Consider the following 20067-nt stretch of genomic DNA (forward strand, 5'->3'; position numbering starts at 1 on the left):
TTATATAGGACTTCCTACCCTACCTAAGTTCCGACGAGTTTAACGAGTTCGACGAGTTCGATAGTAAACCTAGCGAACTTGTCGAACTCTTACTTGTTACGTAATACTACCCAAAACCGGGGCCTATCCGCCAATATAAACATTACTAACATTAACCGAATTAAGCCATTAGACGGCGGTCCTAGGAACCACTTAATTCCCGTGACCTCGCCTAATCCTAGGACCTTTGGTCCTAGGAGTATCACGACGCCGGGGCCGACGCTGCTCGTGACAATTAGTAGTCGTTAAGCTTAATTTTATAGTACTTTCGATATTACGGCGTACTATAGCGGCCGTAGATCCTTAGTTATTAAAGCGTAGCGTATAAAGCTAACTAGGAATTAACATCGTACTTAGTTAATCTACTACGATAGCGACTAGAGTAGTATAATAAAGTGTTCGAGTATAGATCGAGAGCTCCATCTGGGTTTGTTTATAATACCGTCTCCTTTCGAGGGTGCTTAGCCAATTATTATCGAACTGATAATTAATCAGCCTACTGTAGAGGCTCAGTACCGACATAGTGATTGTGGAAGAATGAAATTCCGCAATATTTTATGTAAACTACAAAATCTTAGGTGAGACAGGTATGTTCGGGAAAAGTGCAAAGTGCAATCGGGCTTCCAGGTGCTCGTCGCCTCGTCATCCATCTGCAGCAGCACGCCCTAACCGAGCGATTGGTCTCATGCATAGTGGCGCCAGAAGTTTCGTTTTGTCCGGCAGTCATAGCCTTGCCAAGACTGTTCAATTTCGCTCTTACTGGTCTTCGAGAACACTGCCGAAGTCAGAGACTTAGCCGCGTGGAGTCTGATGGCGTTGATATCGCATATCATGTATGGTACATCGTGGTCGCACCTCAGTGCTGAGAATCTTCTACGTGTTGAACACTGCCCATGCGGCTGCATAAGACAATCCGCATGATTTGGCTGGTATTGGTGAAAGAACGCGAGTAGTAAACCAAATATGTCTTACGCTTGGAAAACCTCGAGTTGCTTTTTGGAAGAAGCGGTCGCAAACCGGCCTATTAATCTCCTCAAATCCAATACAGCAAGCGAATAGTCCTGGTATTCTTCAGTTAGTTGCAATATCAGCCATGCTATCACACTTCTTTCCTTGAAGAGTTGATGAGACCAGCAATCATTGGCCTGTATAAACTCATCTGCTAAACGGAAATACGAAACGGATGTCAGGATAATTATCAAGATCCATGGAACATGCAGCTTTGTGTTACACCAGCAAAAGCGCCGCCACAACAAAAGCAACAATGGTTGTGCAAATAGCAACTCAAGCAGGTGCGGATAAGAATTATGGCTTCCGACACGACTCGGAGTATGAGTCCGGCATTAAAAGCACTGAGACTTTGAGAAGTGCAATATAATCCTGCAATGTTGGAGGTTATCCCTTACACGTTTTGCTTTCATGCAGAAAGCTGTAATAGCGTCCTTACCAAGCGATACGAATGTGCACCGTGGAGAAGCACAGGGTTTAGATACCGTTCCACGAACACCCCCAACAGATGCATCGTAGCTCTCACTTTGGCCGTGAGACGTGGGGTTGGTTCCACAGAAAATCAAGAAAGGTTTCCCAGGCCAGGGACGCTGCGTCTCAATGGCAGTTGATTTCAATGCCTTAAGCTCGACCGCTTCTGGTAACGTAGGCTGAGATCCCTATATGACAAAAAGACTGCGATTGATGGATCTCATGCCGTCTCACATGCGGTTAAAGAAGCATCTTTAGAGAGAGAAGGCTTCATAAATCTTCATCTCAGCAGAGACAAACGCCCCCTAGTTCCGGGGCAAAGATCCATGCCTTCGCTCAGCCTCTGCAGCTATTGCACGTAGCAACTCTCTGGAGGCATTTTCCTCGCACATTCACATTTTAGTAAGTTTTCAAAAGTCTTGATCAAGCACCCAGCCACAATCTGATTAGGAGTTTGAAACAAGTCTCTGACTGAGAATAGCGAGTTTGGGCCGGAGAAGTTTGATGAGAGGATGCTCTCATGGGATTCTAACGTGCTAAATAAATATGCAAGCCCCCAGCGCAGGCAAGAGTGCAAAATGGGTTTCGGCGGTAAAGTGACCCTCGACTATAGTAAATATATTCGATCATGCGAAATGAGCGGGGTCGACAAGCGCTGAGGAGATATGGGCCACTCAGCAAACTTGTCGTCCGGCAGAAGAGTGCCATTCCCGTTTCATCTGCTCAATGTTCAGGGGACCAGTCATTGTTACACGTTCGCTGGACTTGAGCTACCAGTATAGATAGCCATGGATGTGTTGACGATAGTTGCGTATAATGCTGCATCAATATATGAGATTGCGCATGGGGTAAAATGTATGAAAAACTCTTCTTCTAGATCGGTTGCTGAGCGCTTTCTGGGACAAACTAAGAAGTCCGACTCGAAAGATGGCCAGAATTATTTACCGTCAGCTTGGTCTCTGAAACAGAGAATTGATTCTGTGAGCAGCATAGTTCGTATGCCATTCTAACAAACGTATCGTCACGATGCTATAGAAAGCACAACTTTGGCTGGCACAACATGAAAATTGAAAACTGTAAGTAGCATCAGCATTGGTAGATTTGATGGAAGTGGAGAGTTGGCAAAAAGGCGGATGGCAAGACGTTGACATTGATGTTAATGCAATAGTTCTGTGAAAAATAAGTTGTATAAAGGTTTTCTGCCGGAAAGATATGAGTTTGATTTGGATGTGTATTACATGGGCTGGGAAGAACATAACATGCTTGCTTTAAGCGGGTATGTGGGCAAGAGGTGGCCGAGGATACTCACGTTACCTTCCCGTTTCCAACTGACTAATCCCATACCTCAAGACCAGTTGTTTGACGTAATGAGCAACTAGAAGCGGGGTTGAGTGGATTTTCCTTGTGGTTATCCAATTTTCTTTTCCAATTTCTTGAACAAGCTTCCCCCCACCTTTTCCAAGCGGCCAGCCCTCTCTTCGAGCTTGCCGCGCGGGGGTTTTGGAGCTTTGGCAGATTTTCCAGTTGCCTCGCTCTCTGTAGGTCTATAAACCTGCTGATGGATTGAATAATCGCTTGCTTGCGGCTGCTGATTGCCGACATGCTGATAATTGTAGGTAGAAAATCCACCAGGTGGAGCAGATGTTGGCGGGGGCACTCCTAAAGGGGCCTGAGGATTGGCAAACGAAGCGCCCATCGGCGAATAGATGCTTGGTGAAGTGAGACCAGGAGAAGCCAGGCCAGGGGAGCCGGAGTACTGCGCAAATTGTTGTGTTACAGGAACGTGCTGAGAATTTGAGGAAGATTGCTGCTGATAAGGTGGGGGGCCAGGTGCGGAAACGGCAGATGGCACTGCAGATGGGGGTTGAGAATAGGGACTTGATGCAATAGGTGCTGTGGGAGGAGCAGCAAATGAGTGCTGAAAGTGTTGTGCATAAGGGGATTGTAACCCCGCAGACGGAAGCGGTTGACTGAACTGCGGTGGTGCGCTTGCTGCTGGTGGCCCAGCGAAGTAATGAGCTTGCTGTGATGCCGAAGGCCCTGAAAAGCCCACATGCTGCTGATATGGGTTATTAAAAGTTTGACCTTGATCTGAGGTGGCGGCTGCAACAAGTGGATTGCCAGCTCCATCTTCAGGTGGTGGTGTCTTCTCCCGATGCTGTATTACCTCTGGAGCAGCGGGTGCTGCAGGATTGTAAGCCATTGGTTTGAAATTCGAGGCTTCCACACTTTGCGGGGTTGCAGAAATTGGTGGGCCAGGGAATGTCGCAGTACTACTTCTAGATAGCTGCTGAGCAGGAGGCCCTGGAAAAGTGCTTGTACTACTTCTTGACAGAGGAGCAGGAATTGACGTGGTTTGGGAGTTCCTTGTTTGCCCCTGCTGATAAGATGGGTCCGTGATGGCAACATTTTCCAGTTTTTGAACCACTGCGCTCATATCGTGCTGGTGAGGTGGAGGAGCGACTGGCTCGTCTTGAACGGTTATTTGCTGTGCAGGTAAAACCCGCCGCACGCCATTCAAAAACTGCAAAGCATCCTCTTTCACCCAAAAGTAGATGTCAATTGTGTGTAGCTTGTACATATATTTGTTCTCGTTTCGAAGGTCAAATGTTGGAAGATGCCATTCTTGGCCATCAGGGGGTGGGCTACCAAAAGATCCACGATTTACTCCTTCGATTGTCAAGGTGATTAGGGTGGAATGCTTGTAGGAATATTGGATATGAGCGCTGTCCAGATCTGTTGTACGAGCGATTAGAATGGTCCAACTATCGGAGCTAGGCAATTACTTACAGCCGTTAAAGGCATCCTGCTCTGGAGTTCCAGCATTATTTGCGACTTCAACTCGCGCACGTCGGTACTGAGCGTTTTCAAACAGGTATATGAACGAACTCTTATCGAATCTGTGATGGGGAGGCTTAGCGGATGGAGGTCCATAGAAGTAATGAATGTCGGCGAATCTATGTTATGTTAGTTGGTAGCCTATAGTTTGGCGTGGGGTAGCTTGGTCGGGCTCACAAGGTTGCGACAAGCTCTTCCCCAGGTCGAGCCGCCATAATGATCGTTCAGTGTACAGATAAACTTAAGAGATGATGGCGATAGCTTGGAAAGAAACACCACAACTCACAATCAGGGGAGATGAAGCAAGCTGGAAACGCGCAAAGAAATATTACATACCTTTGGTTCTGGAGGGGCAGTCCAATGATGGGAGAGAGAGAGGTGAGCGGTTAATTGCTCCAATGAGCGATCAAAAATAGCAGGGCGGCAAAGTCAGAAATCTCGACTCCGCCCCGCCCCGCCCCGCGCTGCAAATATTCCGCCCTTGGCTAATACTTTTTTCTACCCGAACTCCATGTTGGTCGGCTCTACATGAGAAATGAAATCGATCCATTGGAGCTCAACCGCCCGACCTGTATACTTCTCGCGCCTTACGCTTGTTCAATTCCTACCTCACTAAACTCATTAACGCCTCTGCGACATCTTCTAATCCCAGCTGGAGAGCCACAAACTCGCTGCAGCTCGCATCTGGACTTGGACTTTAACATCACTTGCGCCCGCGCGGGCTAATCTTTCGAACCACGAGCGACTGTATTATTACTACGAAGCTCATCATGTCTCTCGTACACCTTGCGAACGTGTGTTCGCATCTGCAAAATGCCTCGAAAGCCCGGCTTGGCTTGACCTCCATCCCGTCAACAAATATGCTCCTCACGCTCTCACTTGCCCTTCAAACATCAGGGTTCCTCTCCTCAGTAACACGCGGCGGCCTCACACCACCACGACTCGATACGTTATCTTCCTACGTTCCAGAGCCAGTTACACAAGAAAACGTTAGCACGAGGAGGTTATGGCTTGGTCTCAAATACTACAACAATGAAGCGGTGCTGAGCGAAATGAGCATGATCAGCAAACCTACAAAGAGGATTTGGATGGACGCTGACGGGCTGGCGAGAATCGTGAGAGGGAAAGAAGCAGGCTTTGTGAAAGGATTGACAAAACCAGGAGAGAGCATGTTTGTCACCACCGACAAGGGAATTCTGGAAGCGAGGGAATGTGTGGAGAGAAGAGTTGGAGGAATGTTATTGTGCAGAGTATTGTAGGACTTGTAAGAAGATGTGTATTATACATTATAGGCATTGAAGGCGTTCATTCGGCTGGACATAAGCCTGCCTGAACCACCCACTTAGAGCAAAGATCTTGAATTGCGAGTACGGCAGCTGAATGATAGCTGTTTGTATATCACTAAACATTCGGTTGTTTATTTTGTACAATTTCTATCGTATTTTTGTATCATATCTTTGACATGTTTACAGACGCCTCAGGATATCCTCAACGACCTGGGTTGTAGATGCGGTACCTCCAAGATCTGGGCTTAGAAGTCTACCTTCTTCCAGATTAGCATCAACGGCAGAATAGATCTTTGCAGCCGCAACTTCCTCGTCCAGGAATTCCAGCATGAGTGCAACACTTCTCAATGTAGCAATAGGGTTTGCGATATCTTGACCCATGATATCTGGTGCACTACCGTGACATGGCTCCCCAATAGCGAATCCCTCTCCTACGTTTGCGCTTGGGACAAGCCCCAGTGAGCCGACGAGCGCGGCAGCTCCATCGGAAAGGATATCTCCATAGAAGTTTGGCGCAACGATGACATCGTAAGTTTCCGGTTGACGAAAGAGTTTGTAGACCATGGAATCAACAATCTGCTCCTCCACACCTACAGATGAAGCAAACTTATGCGCAGCCAAAGCCTCTCTGGCAGTTGATCTAAACAATCCATCCGTTTGACTGAGAACATTGGACTTGTGGGTAATTGTCACCATGGGTGACTTATGAATGCTTGGAACCCCGCTGTCCCGAATCTTCTGCCTTCTTAAAGCGATTTCTCCTGCCATTGTGGCGATTCGGAAAGATGCCTTTTCTGAAATTCTCTTAATGGCCTCGGCCACCTTTCCTTCTGGGGTATCATAAGTCTTTTCCTCCTTCACATATACATCCTCAGTATTCTCCCGCACAATGACCATATCAATCGGATTCTTTGCAGTCATAACGCTCTTGACTGGGCGCACATTGGCGTACAAGTCAAGGCGCTTGCGCAATGCAACGATTGGTGAGGAGTAGCCTTTTACAGCTTTCGAGGGCGAGCTGACAGCCCCAAATAGAGCGCCATCGCATTCGTTTTTGAGGATCTCGACCGTCTTTTCTGGCAAGGCTGCACCAGTCTGCTCAAAGGCTTCAAAACCAGCTTTGAGATCGACAAATTCGAATTTGAGCTTCAAAGATGCGGGCAAAGCTTCTAGAATCTTGCGACCAGCTGGAATAACCTCTTTTCCAATACCGTCACCTGGAATCAACCCTATCGAGCATCAGGAAAGTACAATTGTAACATTAGCAGATGCTTCATACCTATACGAAGTGTTCTGGCTGCCATTTTGCGTGGTGTTGTCGCGCGCTGCGATGTCGGTCACAAAAACTTTTGAGCATCGACAACCCCTTGCGTCTCGGTTATGATACAGAAATCCCCTGCAAAACTGCAGCCCCTATCTTTCTCCCCAGCGAATCCCAGCAGCAACGTCCACGGCCACGGGTTCTCCCTTCTCTCCCCCACCAGATCAATTCGAGGGAATTGAATCCACCGCGCTCCCCTGCATATTCTGATGTGAATAGTTGTCAGGAGAGCTCCATTGCGCTCAAGACGTAGAGCGTCTATCTGCCAGTCCATTCCATGTTTCTTAGTTACATCGCTTCGCATTCTTGTCATTCACATATTCCTCTGGATCTACAAGAGCCATCGTCTACTAAATAATTACGCGTTATTTATCATACCCGTCGCATGTCATATTCTCTGTAGACAGCTTGCAAGCTCATCGACCATCAAAATACACTTAGTCTGGGACTCAACATCCAGTATCACCAAATTTCCGCGAAACCTTCCATTCACACTTGTATAAATACTTATCTGTATCTGCGAGGGGCTATCGAGCACAAATTAAAAGCGGTGTGGGCACAGCTACAAAACTTATTTCCCTGACAGGAAAGGCATCGGACAGCCGCATAATTACCACCATAGTTCACATTCCAACAACATGTCTGGAGGCGTGCACAACCTGCGAGCGATGTTCGAGAACAAAAATTCCGAGGAACGACCTGAGGATAGAGGACGTTCTCCTGGCGGAAGTTCCATGGGTAAGCTCCTTCCCCAGATTAGCTGCGCTTGACGGCAACTAATTTCTTTAGGCGGTGCTAGCACAGGAACTTCACCTCGACCCCTTTCTAAAGTGCGAACCAGCTTCGTAGCAGTAGAACGAAGCGGACAATTAGGGAATCAGATGGGACTGCGAAGAGACACCAGCGGAGAACCTAGCATATCACGAAGAAGAAGTAGCTTCAGTATCGAGGGCGAAAGCACACGAGATATGTCAGAACCGAGGCAGGCAACGCGGCCAGACATTGGGAATCGACAGCGGAGCTCCCTTGCTGAGGAGACAATCGCAGAGTCTCCAATTGAGAAACAACCTCTGGACACGAAGATGCAGGCGGCCAATGGATCTCCGAAGAAAGGGGAGGCCGTGAATCCTGTGGCCAGCAAAACCGACGAAAAGCCTGCCTCCGCAAATGGTACCACGTCTACTGCCACCAAGCCCAACGAGAAACCAGCTATGAGGAAGGTGACTTCCAAGCCGGCTTCTATATCCACTGCGAAGCCTTCTGCCGCATCCAAGCCTTCGCCAAATAAAAGTCTGAAGTCACCAGCACCACCAAAGACACCGACCACACCTAGTAGGGCCACAAAAAAGGAACCGCCTACTAAGGCCCCAGCACCAAAAACATCCAAAGCTTCCGTAGCACCCAACCATACCTCCAAGCCTACATCCAAACCTTTAAAAGCTTCGGTTCAGGGCTCAGCACCGAAGACACGGATACAAGAGTCACCACCCCAGACGGGATTCAAGAAACCTCGCCCAAAATCTCCAACTCGGCCAGTCAAGCTTCCGGCATCATTGACAGCCCCTACTGCTTCTTCTGTGTCGAAGACCACTGTGTCTCCGCCGGCAGCAGCTCGACAATCACTTAGTCGTGCATCTGGCAATACTCAGCACACAAATTCATTAGCTGCCCATCATGCCGCTTCGCGATCTCCCAGCCGCGCCAGTGTTGCGACAACGAAGTCCACATTGGGCCGCAAACCGTCAACTCTGAAGCAAAGCAGCAACCGGCCTTCGCTTGGTCCACCACCAGCTGCCATAAAGAAGCAGCCTTCTCGAACAAGTCTTCCTCACCAACCCGCACCGGCTGACGATTCTTTTCTCGCTCGGATGATGCGCCCAACAACTGCTTCGGCTTCGAAGACCGCTGAAAAGCCAGCCACGACCTCTCCACCGAAGAGAGCTCCATCAGTTAAACGGCCTATTACGAGAGATGGGCTAAGCAAACCAAATGACTCTTCCAAGGGCAGTCCGGCCAGAAAGATTAGAGACCATGTTCCTGCTAAAGTCTTGACAAAGTCAACAAAGCCGATGGAGAAAGCTTTGAAGACGCCCACATCAACGATTGCTTCTGCTGCAACTAAGACGACTCCGAAGCGGGACCCCAAAACTTTGAAGAAAGCATCATCGGCGGCAGAGCCAGCCAAACCTTTGCCAAAGGAAAAGAAACCGGTTGAGGGAAAACCTCAAGACACGAGTTCCGTGGAGCAACCTGCGATATCCGAAGAAGCCGCAGAAGCTGATGCTCAGCCAGAGCCTTCAACAGATAAAGCTCAAGCCGTCGACGAGCAAGCAGCCGCGGTCGAAGAGTTAGCAAAGGAGGAACCGACGATTCCTGAGACCATCCAGGAAGAGCCTGTCGTGGAAAAATCAGAAGTCAGCCAGGAAGTAACCTCGGAGTCTGCTAAAAAGCCTAGCATAGAGCCTGTTGGTGTCAAAGGCGAAGCTCCTAAAGTGGAAAAGGCAGAAGCAGTGGACGATAACGCAGGCAAAGCCGATGTTAATGTTTCTGAGCCTCAAGACCGTGAACCTTCTGCGGATGAAGCGAGGGCCGGTGTCGTTGACGATGATGAGGAGGAGGAGGAAGAGGAAGAGGAGGAAGGGGACGAAGAGGAGGAAGAGGAGGAGGAAGATTCCACCAAAGATGTCGAAACACCGAGTTCTTCTTCCGATATGAAGCATGATGCGGAAATCGCAGAAGACCCCGAAGACGCTAAGGCTCGCCAGGAAGTCGAGAGACTTAATGCCGAGTTCGCGAAACTTGCTGTCGAGAAGGAGACTACAGTCTCATAGGAAGAAACTTGTTCTCAATATATATTTGTAAGATCAAGTAAAATGGAGCGTTGAATTTTTGTGGCGTGGACGCCCATTAGCATTGAGGTAGCTATCTAAGTTGTGTATGAGCGGGGTTGTAGCTTTTAAGAGCTTAGCAGAATTGATCGTGTTCTCAGCGCGTGCTCGGTATCAATTCTGGGTTTCGTTATAAGATAACTGCTCGGTCTTTACAAGAGTCTCATGAATATAACCTCATCCGACTGTTGACAGGTCGAGTGAACTCACTAACGTGTTACTGACAGTTTTGACTTTCAGATTCGTATCTTTGGACATTACACGATATTGTGTATTGATCCAGCTATGCATAACTGATACTTGGGTTGAGTTCAACGCTAACTTTCCGCCTTATCCTGGAACCTCATGGACGTTTAGATCTCTCTATTTGTGTAATAGTCTACCCTCAACAAAGCGTTGTCAACCTTCTGCTATGTGTGAAAGCAACCCATCCTTTTCTGACCTCCCCTTCATGTTATGGCTGATGGTGGGTATAGCAGTTGACTGGCTTGATGCCGTTGAAAAGTGGTTTTCGGCAGCACTCGACTCGCTTAAACTTGTATCCTCCTCAACGACATGCGAAGCTAAATCCGAAAGTCGATGAGGGCATCTGGGACAGGTTCGTGGTTTTGATGGTGTTGTTGTGAATGGCTGTGAGGCCAACTCGAAATGGTGTGCAGCTGTCATCTCGGAAGTTGGATTGTCACTGGAGGATGATTTGGATGTATATCCAGCTGCTGATATGAGGATGCTCACAATCTGGCAACCTCACACGCAAGAAACCCGATGAAGTGAAATAAGAGAAGATGGTATGGTTGGGGTTTATATAGTCCACCACAAAGAACAAAGACAATAATCATGAATGGGTAGGGTCAATGAAGTGTGTCAGGTTCACGTAGATTAGCAATCACTCCATCTGTGCTGGAGTCTGGGATTAACTTGTACTTTGGCATTCAAAATCAATTATTAGTATTTATTCAAACAACGCTCGTCTCCACTAAACTGAACCTCTCCATTATTACACCCAAGCTAAAAAGCCCTCTTCAATTCAAAATCAATTCCTCCAACAACCTACCCAAAACATCTCTTTCATCAACAAACCAATTGGCCTCTTAAGTGACTACAACTTTCTCGTTATACTGCACCACTATGTCCAACCCCATCCTCATCCCCTCCCCACAAACCCCTCACACCCCTCCCCCCTACACCCCGCAATCCAATTCCCAACCGCCACCAGCACCCCCCTCTTCAACCTCTCCGCCTCCGCAACCGCCCTCGCATTCCGGAACACTTGCTGTCGATCCGTCAACAGTCTCCGTAAATCCACACACCCGTTATTCCTCGCCATCTCATTCTCCGTCCAGAGAAACTGGGCATATCGTCCTGATGCGTTATCCCTTGGACCTCGGAGCGCTGGCGGTTGATAGCGAGGAAGCTCTGGGTGGTTCTGTGCGTAGTTGTTGGGGAGATTGATCTTCCGGATTGGTTCGTTGGAGAGAGACAACGGCGCGTTTTCTTGATCTTGACTTCTGCGTAACTCGTCGCGCTCGATTTGAAGCTGAGAGTACTTTTGCATCGACGCTTCACTTGAAACTCCCGGATGAACCTTTAATGTCCTAGTGGGATCTTCATAACGTACTCGTCCGTTTTGCTGTCTCTTTTCATTTAAGGCTTGACGACGGGCTTCGACTCGTTCGCGGATTGTGGGCTAGATGGATTTTGTGATTAACATTCATACGACCAATAAATCTGAGCAGTAAGCATTCAAGAGATGTGATCAACTAACCATGCCATTTAGAATACTAGCTAGAGGATGTTTCTTCTGATTGACCATAATCGATCGAAGGTGAAGGTGAAATATTGGGTATTCACAGCAAATGATGACAGTTGTGTTATGACACTATACTCCCACCTCGAGCAAACACCTGTGTGGTATTTTTCATCGACTTGGTGCGTTTGGCGAACAACCCGTCTACAAGGCAGGTAGGATTTCGAAGTGTGGCCAGATACTAATTATATAGGAAAACAATAATGAGTCGATGGTAACACAGAATGACACTAAAAATAATTAATGGGGTGAAAAACGTCTTGAGATTAACGAAACAGGTTTGTACTTCTCGCTTTTGACGCCCTCGGCTAGAATTGTGAGTGAATTTACACTGAATAAGTTTGCTATGACGCACATGCTTCTTTCAGAATCATTTCACTTGGCTCATAGGATATCCGATATACAACCGTTCTAAACAGAAGAGAAGGTCAGTTTTGAATCTACATTACATATATTGCTGAACCACAGAACAGCAGAAACTACTGTATTCTTGCCAGAGATACGCCGGTACCGCGTAACTAACGTAGCTATCCTTATCCTTACTCACATGTAACATAATAAGTTCGTATGTTTATTAGTTCCAGGTTAGTCAAAAAAAGAAACTGGAAAATAAAACGAAGTTGAGTGCTGCCATAAAGGCCCGTTTACTCGGTATAAATACAATCCCATGTCCCTTTTCCCTCGCCAACCGTTGTGAATAAATAAAACGCCAATTATAAAATACCAAGTCGAATCCCCCATGAAATCACCTCCCCTGTCCCCTGCCCCTCAGACCCTTTAGTACTGTTACCCCCAATATGTTTTTGAGACGTGCTTCACCCACCGAACATCCATCGAACACCCGATATTACGAGTCATCAGATTGTGACATACACATGGTATCCTTGGGCAATTCATCACATCCACCAAAGTTATACTCGCTTTCTTCAGAGCCATCTTCGCTGCCCTCAAACTTGTACTCGCTTTCTTCGGAGCTATCCTCGGTTGCTTCAAAGATGTATCCAGTAGCTGGCTGGGCCTTGCAGGCAGGACAATCGCAATTGAATCCGTAGTTATCGTAAAGTGAGCTCGCATCTCTGGTGTAACTGATGGTAATCTCCTCCCCCGCCTTTATATCCCGCAAAGCTGTTATCCTTAGCCTGTCGGTCTCCTCGTCGTATTCGTATGTGCAGGTTGCAAATGGGTGGCAGCTGTGATTGAAACGAGAGCATTTAAGGAAAATCCCATCCTCGTCTTCCGACATACGAAAACTAAAATCACAAAAGATTAGAAGTCATAGCTGATAGTTGACAACAAATATCCGTACCGGTTGGTAGCAAAAATGCAACTTATTTTCTGTGTATCCCTCCTCGACGACCCAGTCCATGCGTGCAGACTCAAATATTCGTCCGCTTCCTCCTCTGTAAGCTTATGATATTCATGATAAACTTTATCAAAATTCCCTCTGAATAATGGGGGCTCTTCCATAATACAGGTGCCTTTTGAAATGTTCTTCATGGCGAAAGCACCCAACCCCTTGTTCTGGGATGACCTAACTTCGAAGTACTCCGTTCTGAATGTTGGGTCGAATTGGGGGCGCGCGGATATGGAGTAGTTTATTTCCCAAGCCGGCGGGCCGTCTTCTTCGTTTTCGTCGCTTGAAGTGGTTGGGATCGACAGATTAGTAGTTGGGAGAGTCGAGGATCTGTCGAGAAAGGAGGATGAGAAGGATGTTGTAGGAGAACTTTGGGTCGAATGTCGACCTGATGAAGCGCCAACTGATGAAGCGCAGCTTCTGGTTTGTTGTAATTTAACTTTGTTTGGTTTCGACTTTTCTTGATCGAATTTTTGGTATTTCTGTCGAGAATAAGAAACAGTTCGAAGCTGCGATAGATCGCTTTTACTTACTTTCTTCCATCCACTGTCGCCCTTCGTGAGCCATTGCTCAAAATCAAAATCTGTGGATTTAATTCCGCCTGACATTTCGATTTTACTGGTGATTCAGTATTCAGTCTTTCTTAAGCTGTGAAGTGTCGTCAGCGGTTGTGTAAATAAGCTCGATGTGCAGTGTAAGAATTATGTGAGAGCCGTTGTATGTTTGGAGTTCGAAGGATAGCTGCTGTTGATAATGAACTCGTTGATCTTGCCTGTTAAAGCTTTTGTGGTTGACTTGGCTGTTGTCACTTTTGAGAAACGACTTCTCTAAATATTTTAAAAGATATTCTTAGCAGTTGACTGATGCAGCACTGGCAGTGTACGTATGTATTTTGGCGAGTAGGATATAAAGTGGGAGAAAGGATACGGCTGTGTAAGCAACGTGGTGTTTGTGTTCGACACCGTCAACTTTGGTGATGGTGCTGCAAACTCCTTCGAGTAATCTTATCAAATGTGTGTTTTATACACCGGTGGCCACCACTGTGTGAATCATAGAGGAGTCCTGGTTTATTTTGGCGGGTTGAAACATCGATATCGGGTAGATGGAGGGATTGGTCGTTGCAGGTGAAGGTGGTGATAATGTTTGATGCTGAAGCGGTGGTCGATCTGTCTGCGTATCCAGCGTTGACTGTCGGCCCACTAGTACTTTTTTTGGAAGCAAGCTTAAATATGCAGCAAGGTCTGCTATGGTCTATTGAAAGTATTGCGGAGGTACAGAGTGATGGCTCGGTCTTGGTAAATATGTGGTTGGCGGACGGAATGTGTTGGGAGTTGTGAAGAGGGAGAAGCCAGAGCTGAGGGTGAGAAGATAGGAAATTTAGAGCCACCTACCGATGTGGACCCCACTTCATAAGAAGAAACTAGAAGTTTCGATCTTTGTATAGACTCGTATGTGCAAAATCTCATTTGCATGTGTTGTTCATCAAATTACGAACATAAGTTCTGTCTTTGGAGTCAAGACTGTTTTCGATCAAGTGGCTGCAGCATCATTAGCTTTGAGAATTAAGTGCCTGAATACATGCAAGAGCGACTAGTCAGACCTCGAGGTGAATCTCAACCACTTGTAAATCGTAAAACAGAAATCGGCAGCAACAAAAGAATCGGCAACAATCATCTCACCTGAATCGAAGGAGTTGGCTGCTTACGGTCAAGAGACCAGGAAGCAATTTGCGGATGAGAAAATTTAGGAAGGAAAGGGGCAACTTTGGAACGACCAGTAGTTAGACCGGTGTATTCTTGCGATTAGTAATTCAAACTCAAATAGGTACTTGGTGATGTTCAAGATTGAAAATGCAAGAGCAAAGGAAAGGGTGGTCGTTGCTAGCAGCAAAGATTAAGCGAGCCCACCACGTGTAGGAACTCCGTTCTGATCGGTTGTCGTACGACAAAAGAACTTGCAGGTGAAGAGTATGAATAAGAATTTTATAACTAGATGGGATCATTTTCCATTCTCTTAGCATGCCATTGAACGGCAGTTTGCTTGAAAAATCGACAAATATGACTGTGTCCCCTAGTTCCATCTTAGGTATCTCACGTGCGTGAAACAACGTCTATGAAATTGGTCCCTGGAACATGTACTTCTTATCGGATCCTTTCTGGACGGCAGGACGCTAGGGATAAAATTAATTGGCCATTCTTCGTTTCTTCTGGGGGTAAACATACTTCTCGAATGCGATCAATCCATTGCAACAAATGTGGATAAGCGTCCATTTCTTCCTTTGAGATGAGGCCGCTGTGTCCCCATCCGCTAACCCATGCTGCAACGTGTTAGATCTGGTAATTAAGAATAAGGGGGGAGGAGGAACGTACGCCATGCACCGATATCAGCAACCGAGTATTTGCCCTCTCCTTTACCAGCAAGGTATTTCTTCTCCTGACCTGTGTACTTCCCTGAAAGCTGGATTTCAATGACGTTGTATGTCCGTAGAACTTCGGTCTTGAATCTTTGGGTAGCAACTTGTTGGGTTTGTAAGCATATTGTCATTATTTACGAAAAGATATCTCACATTCTTCCTTTTGCTTTAATTTCGTGCCGAAGAAAGTCATTTGACCTTGAATTGGGCCTCCCTACAATAATGTCAGCAATTCCGCCTTTTTCTGAGAGTCTGCTATTAAATGGCTCGCTTACTCCACCATGCCAAAAGAACAGCCATTGCAAGCACTCAGATCTCTCGTATTCATCCTTGAATCCAAAGACATCATCTTTATCGTGCTCTTTAAGAAGGTAAAGAAGTTCAGCGGCAGTCTCAAAGACTGGGAAAGGTGGCGATTTGGTATTGTCGACGATGACAGGGACCTTGCCTTTTTTGTGTGAGTTGAGTTACTTGGTAATCAGGAATAGAAGCCTCACCATTAGGGTTCAAGCGAAGGAACCAGTCTTTCTTTTGGTCGTTTGTTCTAGTATCCAACAATGTCCAAGTAACTGAAAATAATTTAGCTTTATCATGTCTCCATTGCAAATGACTTACAATCGAAATCATAGTGCTCTCTTAACTCCTCGCACATGATTTGAACTTTCTTGCCATTGGGACTGCCAAGAGTGATCAAATGAAGACCCTTTACTCATTGTTAGTATGTGACCATAATTCATTGTCGAAAAACCTGCCTTCGCATCTTTAATTTCTGCAGGCGTCTCTTGATGGTAAAACGAGGAAGACATTTTTACTTTTTGACAAAATCAAAATTGGAATTTGCAAAACCGAGAGGAGGAGTTACATCCATTTTCAAGGCTGCGAACGCTATACCTCCTATGTACTAAATGATGGTTAGGACGTCCGATACTAGCATATGCGCGTCATCCAAAGGCCGTTGGCCATCAGCCAATCGAGAGTGCAATTCTCGTTCGGCATCACATGATGTAAAGCAAACGAGACTAATCGCATCATTTTGTCTAGCCATGAAGTTATTACAATTGATCTTTTTGAAAAGATGGAAGTTGAGTAGACCTATCAAACACTTTGAGGGTGGTGATTGAAGATCATATGACCAAGCGGGAATATATGTCGACAGGAGATTTTTCGGACGTCCTAGCGAAAGATGTCTCAAGTATAGAAAACCTATACCTCGAACTTTTGTTGAAAGGTGTGCAAACATATCAAAAGAGCAATCGTATCAGCTGATTTCTGAGCTATACAACGATTGGAGATGTGCCGGTTTAGTAATGATGGAGAGCGTCACATCGTCACCACCTCTGTAGTAAGGGGCAACTCTTCGCTTGTTCCTGAATCGCAACTTGGCAAGCCACATCTCGGCCAAATCTACAACAATCGATGTGATGATGATAAAAGGTACAAGAAGATGAAGATTTCAGCAAATTTCAATTCGGGTACCCGTTTGCTTTTCGGGTCAATTGATATCCTTCAATTTTTAGCTGCCGGTCCCATTTCATCGCCAAAGGGTAAACCCCACTTCCAACCCCGCATCCCTCCTTGACGGACATATCCCCATCTCTTTCGGGCAACTTTTGGGACACAAAACTGTCAGATGGGTTCGCGAATAAGCTAAGAAACGTTAATAAGTGAGGGGTTGTCTATGTAACGTGGTAAAATATGAAAGGAAATCAGGATGAGTACTTGAGAGATCGTCACTCGTAAGAATGGCGGGGCCTACAAAACAGAACAACCGCCTCCTTTTTCTGGGAGGATTGGTATCTGGCACTTTGTCTTGTCAATTCTAAGACATCTTTCTTGAGGCTTCGATGTATCAAAACAGCCACAAGATGATCGAGCTCTGTCTACTTCTGGCGGGGTCGGTGCTAGCAACATCCGTAACCTCAGTCGCTGGAGAACAAGAAGCGAAGAATTTTGATGTTTTCGACTTCATCGATCCTTTCATTGGCACTATAGCTGGAGGTAAATGCAAAATCCGAATTTTGATTGTCCGATCTGCCGGGTACTGAGGTGTTTTGTAGGACATGTGTTTCCAGGAGCAACTCTACCGTTTGGTAAGCAATAAATGCCTAAATTCAAGTAATCGCTGATACTGGTTAGGCATGGCGAAAGCGTCAGCAGACGTGAACAATCCCGACGAGAAACAAGGCGGGTTTGCTTCAGATAATAGTGACATTACTGGGTTTTCTCACATGCACGACTCGGGGACTGGTGGAGTACGTGACACCTCAAATTCAACTGACAAACAATAACTGATTAAGAATTAGTCACCCTCTCTAGGGAATTTTCCAATATTCCCACAAACTGGTTGTCGCGGTGACAATATCAACAATTGTTTCTGGACAAAAACGGACCGGGCTTCTCGACGCATCAATGGCACAGCTAAAGCACATCCTGGCTATTTCGCAGTCAGTTTGAACACTTCTATCCATACGGAGGCGACAGTCACAAACCATACGGCTCTGTATCGTATCAGCTTTCCAACGAATTCATCCACAGCTGGAATCAAGAATGGAACAGGTTTACCATATAGTCCCCTGATTCTGGTAGACTTGACGGACTTGCCAGATTCTCGTACAAATGCTACGGCTAGCGTAGATTCCTCTACTGGTCGTATATCCGGCAGTGGTACTTTCAGCCCTTCTTTTGGAATAGGAACTTACGATCTGCATTTCTGTGCCGACTTTAACGGTGCTTCCATCAGAGATACAGGAGTTTTCCAAAACAATCGCGCCGGTAACAGTGTCAAATCCATTTCAACTCGACCTGATGGAGTCAATGATCCTCCGCTACCAGCGGGAGCTTGGACTCAATTTCATGCACCTGCAAATAACCAAATAATAATTCGTGTTGGGGTTTCGTTCATGAGCGTAGCTCAAGCATGTCATAACGCCGAAACCGAAATACCAGATTTTGGATTCGCAAATGTCCTTAGTTCTGCAGAAGACGCATGGCGAAAGAAGCTTTCAGTCGTAAAAGTAGACAGTACGGGTGTCGATAAGGATCTACAGACTGTCTTCTGGTCTGGAATGTATAGGTCTATGATTTCTCCACAGGCAAGTACTGGGATTTAGTATAAAGGATTTAACTGATATTGGTAGGACTATACCAACGAGAACCCTCTATGGAACTCCACTGAACCGTACTATGATTCGTACTACTGCATATGGGACTCTTTTAGGAGCATACACCCACTCATCACGTTAATTGATCCGGAGAGTCAAAGTCTAATGATCAGGAGTTTGATAGATGTTTATCGTCATGAAGGTAAAGTAAATGCCTTCATTTGTGAAAGTTCTAAAGCTGATGTAAGTCAGGAAAACTGCCAGATTGTCGTATGTCACTATGTAAAGGGTTTACTCAAGGAGGCTCGAATGCCGATGTTGTTCTGGCAGACTCATATCTGAAGAACATTACAGCGGGTATTGATTGGGCAGTCGGATATGAAGCCGTAGTATCAGACGCTGAAGGTAAAACCAGCACGTATTCTATCAACCAGCTTTCTAACATGACCTAGATGAGCCATTAAATTGGGCAGTTGAAGGTCGCGGCGGACTAGAATCATGGAAAACGCTAGGATACATTCCAACAGACGATTTCGATACCCTAGGTTCTGGCCCATTTACTCGATCTATCTCACGAACAGTCGAGTATGCCTATAATGACTTCTGCATTGCAGAAATGGCAAAAGGTCTAGGCCATATAGCCGACGAAGAAAAATACCTCCAACGATCCTCAAACTGGAAGAACATGTACAACCCAACGCAAACCTCTCTAGTAACCAACACAACCGGCCACATCGGCGAAACAATCGACAGCGGCTACACGGGCTTCCTACAACCACGATACCTCAACGGCACATTCGGCTACCAAGACCCCACCCTCTGCTCCCCCCTCTACAACTTCACATCCTGCTACCTCAACCCCTCGGGCCACGAAACCTACGAAGGCTCCTCCTGGATGTACACCTTCTACGTGCCTCAAGACATGGCCACGCTGATCACTACCCTCGGCGGCCCCGAAGCATTCACAAACCGCCTCTCGTACCTCCACACCTCGGGCCTCCTCTACATCGGCGACGAACAAGCCTTCCTCCCCGTCTTCCAATTCCACTACGCGGGCCGCCCGGCCCTATCAGCGAAATTCTCGCACTTCTACATCCCCTCCCAATTCAACACGTCGCTTAACGGTATCGCGGGAAACGATGATTCAGGCGCCATGGGCTCGTTTACGACGCTGGCTATGATGGGTCTCTGGCCGGTGCCCGGGCAGAATGTGTATCTCATCACGCCGCCGTATTTTCCGAGTGTGAGTGTGACGAGTCCGCAGACGGGGAAGACTGCGACGATTAGGAATGTGGGGTTTGATGCTGGGTACGAGGCGATTTATATTCAGAGTGCGACGTTGGATGGGGTGGCTTATGAGAGGAATTGGATTACGCATGATTTCTGGTTGGAGGGTGGGGTGCTTGAGTTGACGCTTGGGAGGAATGAGAGTGCTTGGGGGACTAAGGAGGGTGATTTACCGCCGAGTACATCGACGAGGTAGCCGCTAAGGAGGAGGATATTCTGAAATGGTAATAGTTCTACCGTTTTCAAAGGCAATA

General features: G+C 46.6%; 8 protein-coding genes across 8 annotated transcripts; 3 read left to right on the forward strand and 5 right to left on the reverse strand.

Annotated features, from left to right (window-relative positions):
• Positions 1–2926: 2926 nt before the first annotated feature.
• GLAREA_06941 (uncharacterized protein) lies at positions 2927–4571 on the reverse strand (the record flags this gene model as incomplete). Its single annotated transcript, XM_008080889.1, has 3 exons — positions 2927–4254; positions 4309–4475; positions 4534–4571. The coding sequence occupies 3 exons, from the start codon at positions 4569–4571 to the stop codon at positions 2927–2929; spliced, it is 1533 nt and encodes a 510-aa protein (XP_008079080.1).
• A 555-nt stretch (positions 4572–5126) lies between these two features.
• GLAREA_06942 (Ribosomal protein S8) lies at positions 5127–5615 on the forward strand (the record flags this gene model as incomplete). The annotated part of the gene is made up of 1 exon (XM_008080890.1): positions 5127–5615. The coding sequence occupies one exon, from the start codon at positions 5127–5129 to the stop codon at positions 5613–5615; it is 489 nt and encodes a 162-aa protein (XP_008079081.1).
• Positions 5616–5822: 207 nt separating this feature from the next.
• Positions 5823–6946, reverse strand: GLAREA_06943 (Isocitrate/Isopropylmalate dehydrogenase-like protein; the record flags this gene model as incomplete). Its single annotated transcript, XM_008080891.1, has 2 exons — positions 5823–6871; positions 6922–6946. The coding sequence occupies 2 exons, from the start codon at positions 6944–6946 to the stop codon at positions 5823–5825; spliced, it is 1074 nt and encodes a 357-aa protein (XP_008079082.1).
• Positions 6947–7601: 655 nt separating this feature from the next.
• Positions 7602–9794, forward strand: GLAREA_06944 (uncharacterized protein; the record flags this gene model as incomplete). The annotated part of the gene is made up of 2 exons (XM_008080892.1): positions 7602–7701; positions 7753–9794. 2 exons carry the CDS (start codon positions 7602–7604, stop codon positions 9792–9794), a joined length of 2142 nt encoding a protein of 713 aa, XP_008079083.1.
• Positions 9795–10995: 1201 nt separating this feature from the next.
• GLAREA_06945 (uncharacterized protein) lies at positions 10996–11664 on the reverse strand (the record flags this gene model as incomplete). The annotated part of the gene is made up of 2 exons (XM_008080893.1): positions 10996–11538; positions 11617–11664. The coding sequence occupies 2 exons, from the start codon at positions 11662–11664 to the stop codon at positions 10996–10998; spliced, it is 591 nt and encodes a 196-aa protein (XP_008079084.1).
• Positions 11665–12505: 841 nt separating this feature from the next.
• On the reverse strand, positions 12506–13620 carry GLAREA_06946 (SET; the record flags this gene model as incomplete). Its single annotated transcript, XM_008080894.1, has 3 exons — positions 12506–12908; positions 12965–13494; positions 13546–13620. 3 exons carry the CDS (start codon positions 13618–13620, stop codon positions 12506–12508), a joined length of 1008 nt encoding a protein of 335 aa, XP_008079085.1.
• A 1502-nt stretch (positions 13621–15122) lies between these two features.
• GLAREA_06947 (Glutathione S-transferase (GST), C-terminal) lies at positions 15123–16185 on the reverse strand (the record flags this gene model as incomplete). The annotated part of the gene is made up of 8 exons (XM_008080895.1): positions 15123–15182; positions 15235–15329; positions 15382–15528; positions 15579–15639; positions 15701–15873; positions 15923–15994; positions 16041–16128; positions 16174–16185. 8 exons carry the CDS (start codon positions 16183–16185, stop codon positions 15123–15125), a joined length of 708 nt encoding a protein of 235 aa, XP_008079086.1.
• Positions 16186–17290: 1105 nt separating this feature from the next.
• GLAREA_06948 (Six-hairpin glycosidase) lies at positions 17291–20009 on the forward strand (the record flags this gene model as incomplete). The annotated part of the gene is made up of 7 exons (XM_008080896.1): positions 17291–17423; positions 17483–17515; positions 17562–17677; positions 17729–18498; positions 18563–18615; positions 18779–18931; positions 18979–20009. The coding sequence occupies 7 exons, from the start codon at positions 17291–17293 to the stop codon at positions 20007–20009; spliced, it is 2289 nt and encodes a 762-aa protein (XP_008079087.1).
• Positions 20010–20067: the final 58 nt, after the last annotated feature.

The sequence above is a fragment of the Glarea lozoyensis genome, assembly GCF_000409485.1.
Source record: "Glarea lozoyensis ATCC 20868 chromosome Unknown GLAREA14, whole genome shotgun sequence".
In the NCBI taxonomy this organism is placed as follows: Eukaryota; Fungi; Ascomycota; class Leotiomycetes; order Helotiales; family Helotiaceae; genus Glarea; species Glarea lozoyensis.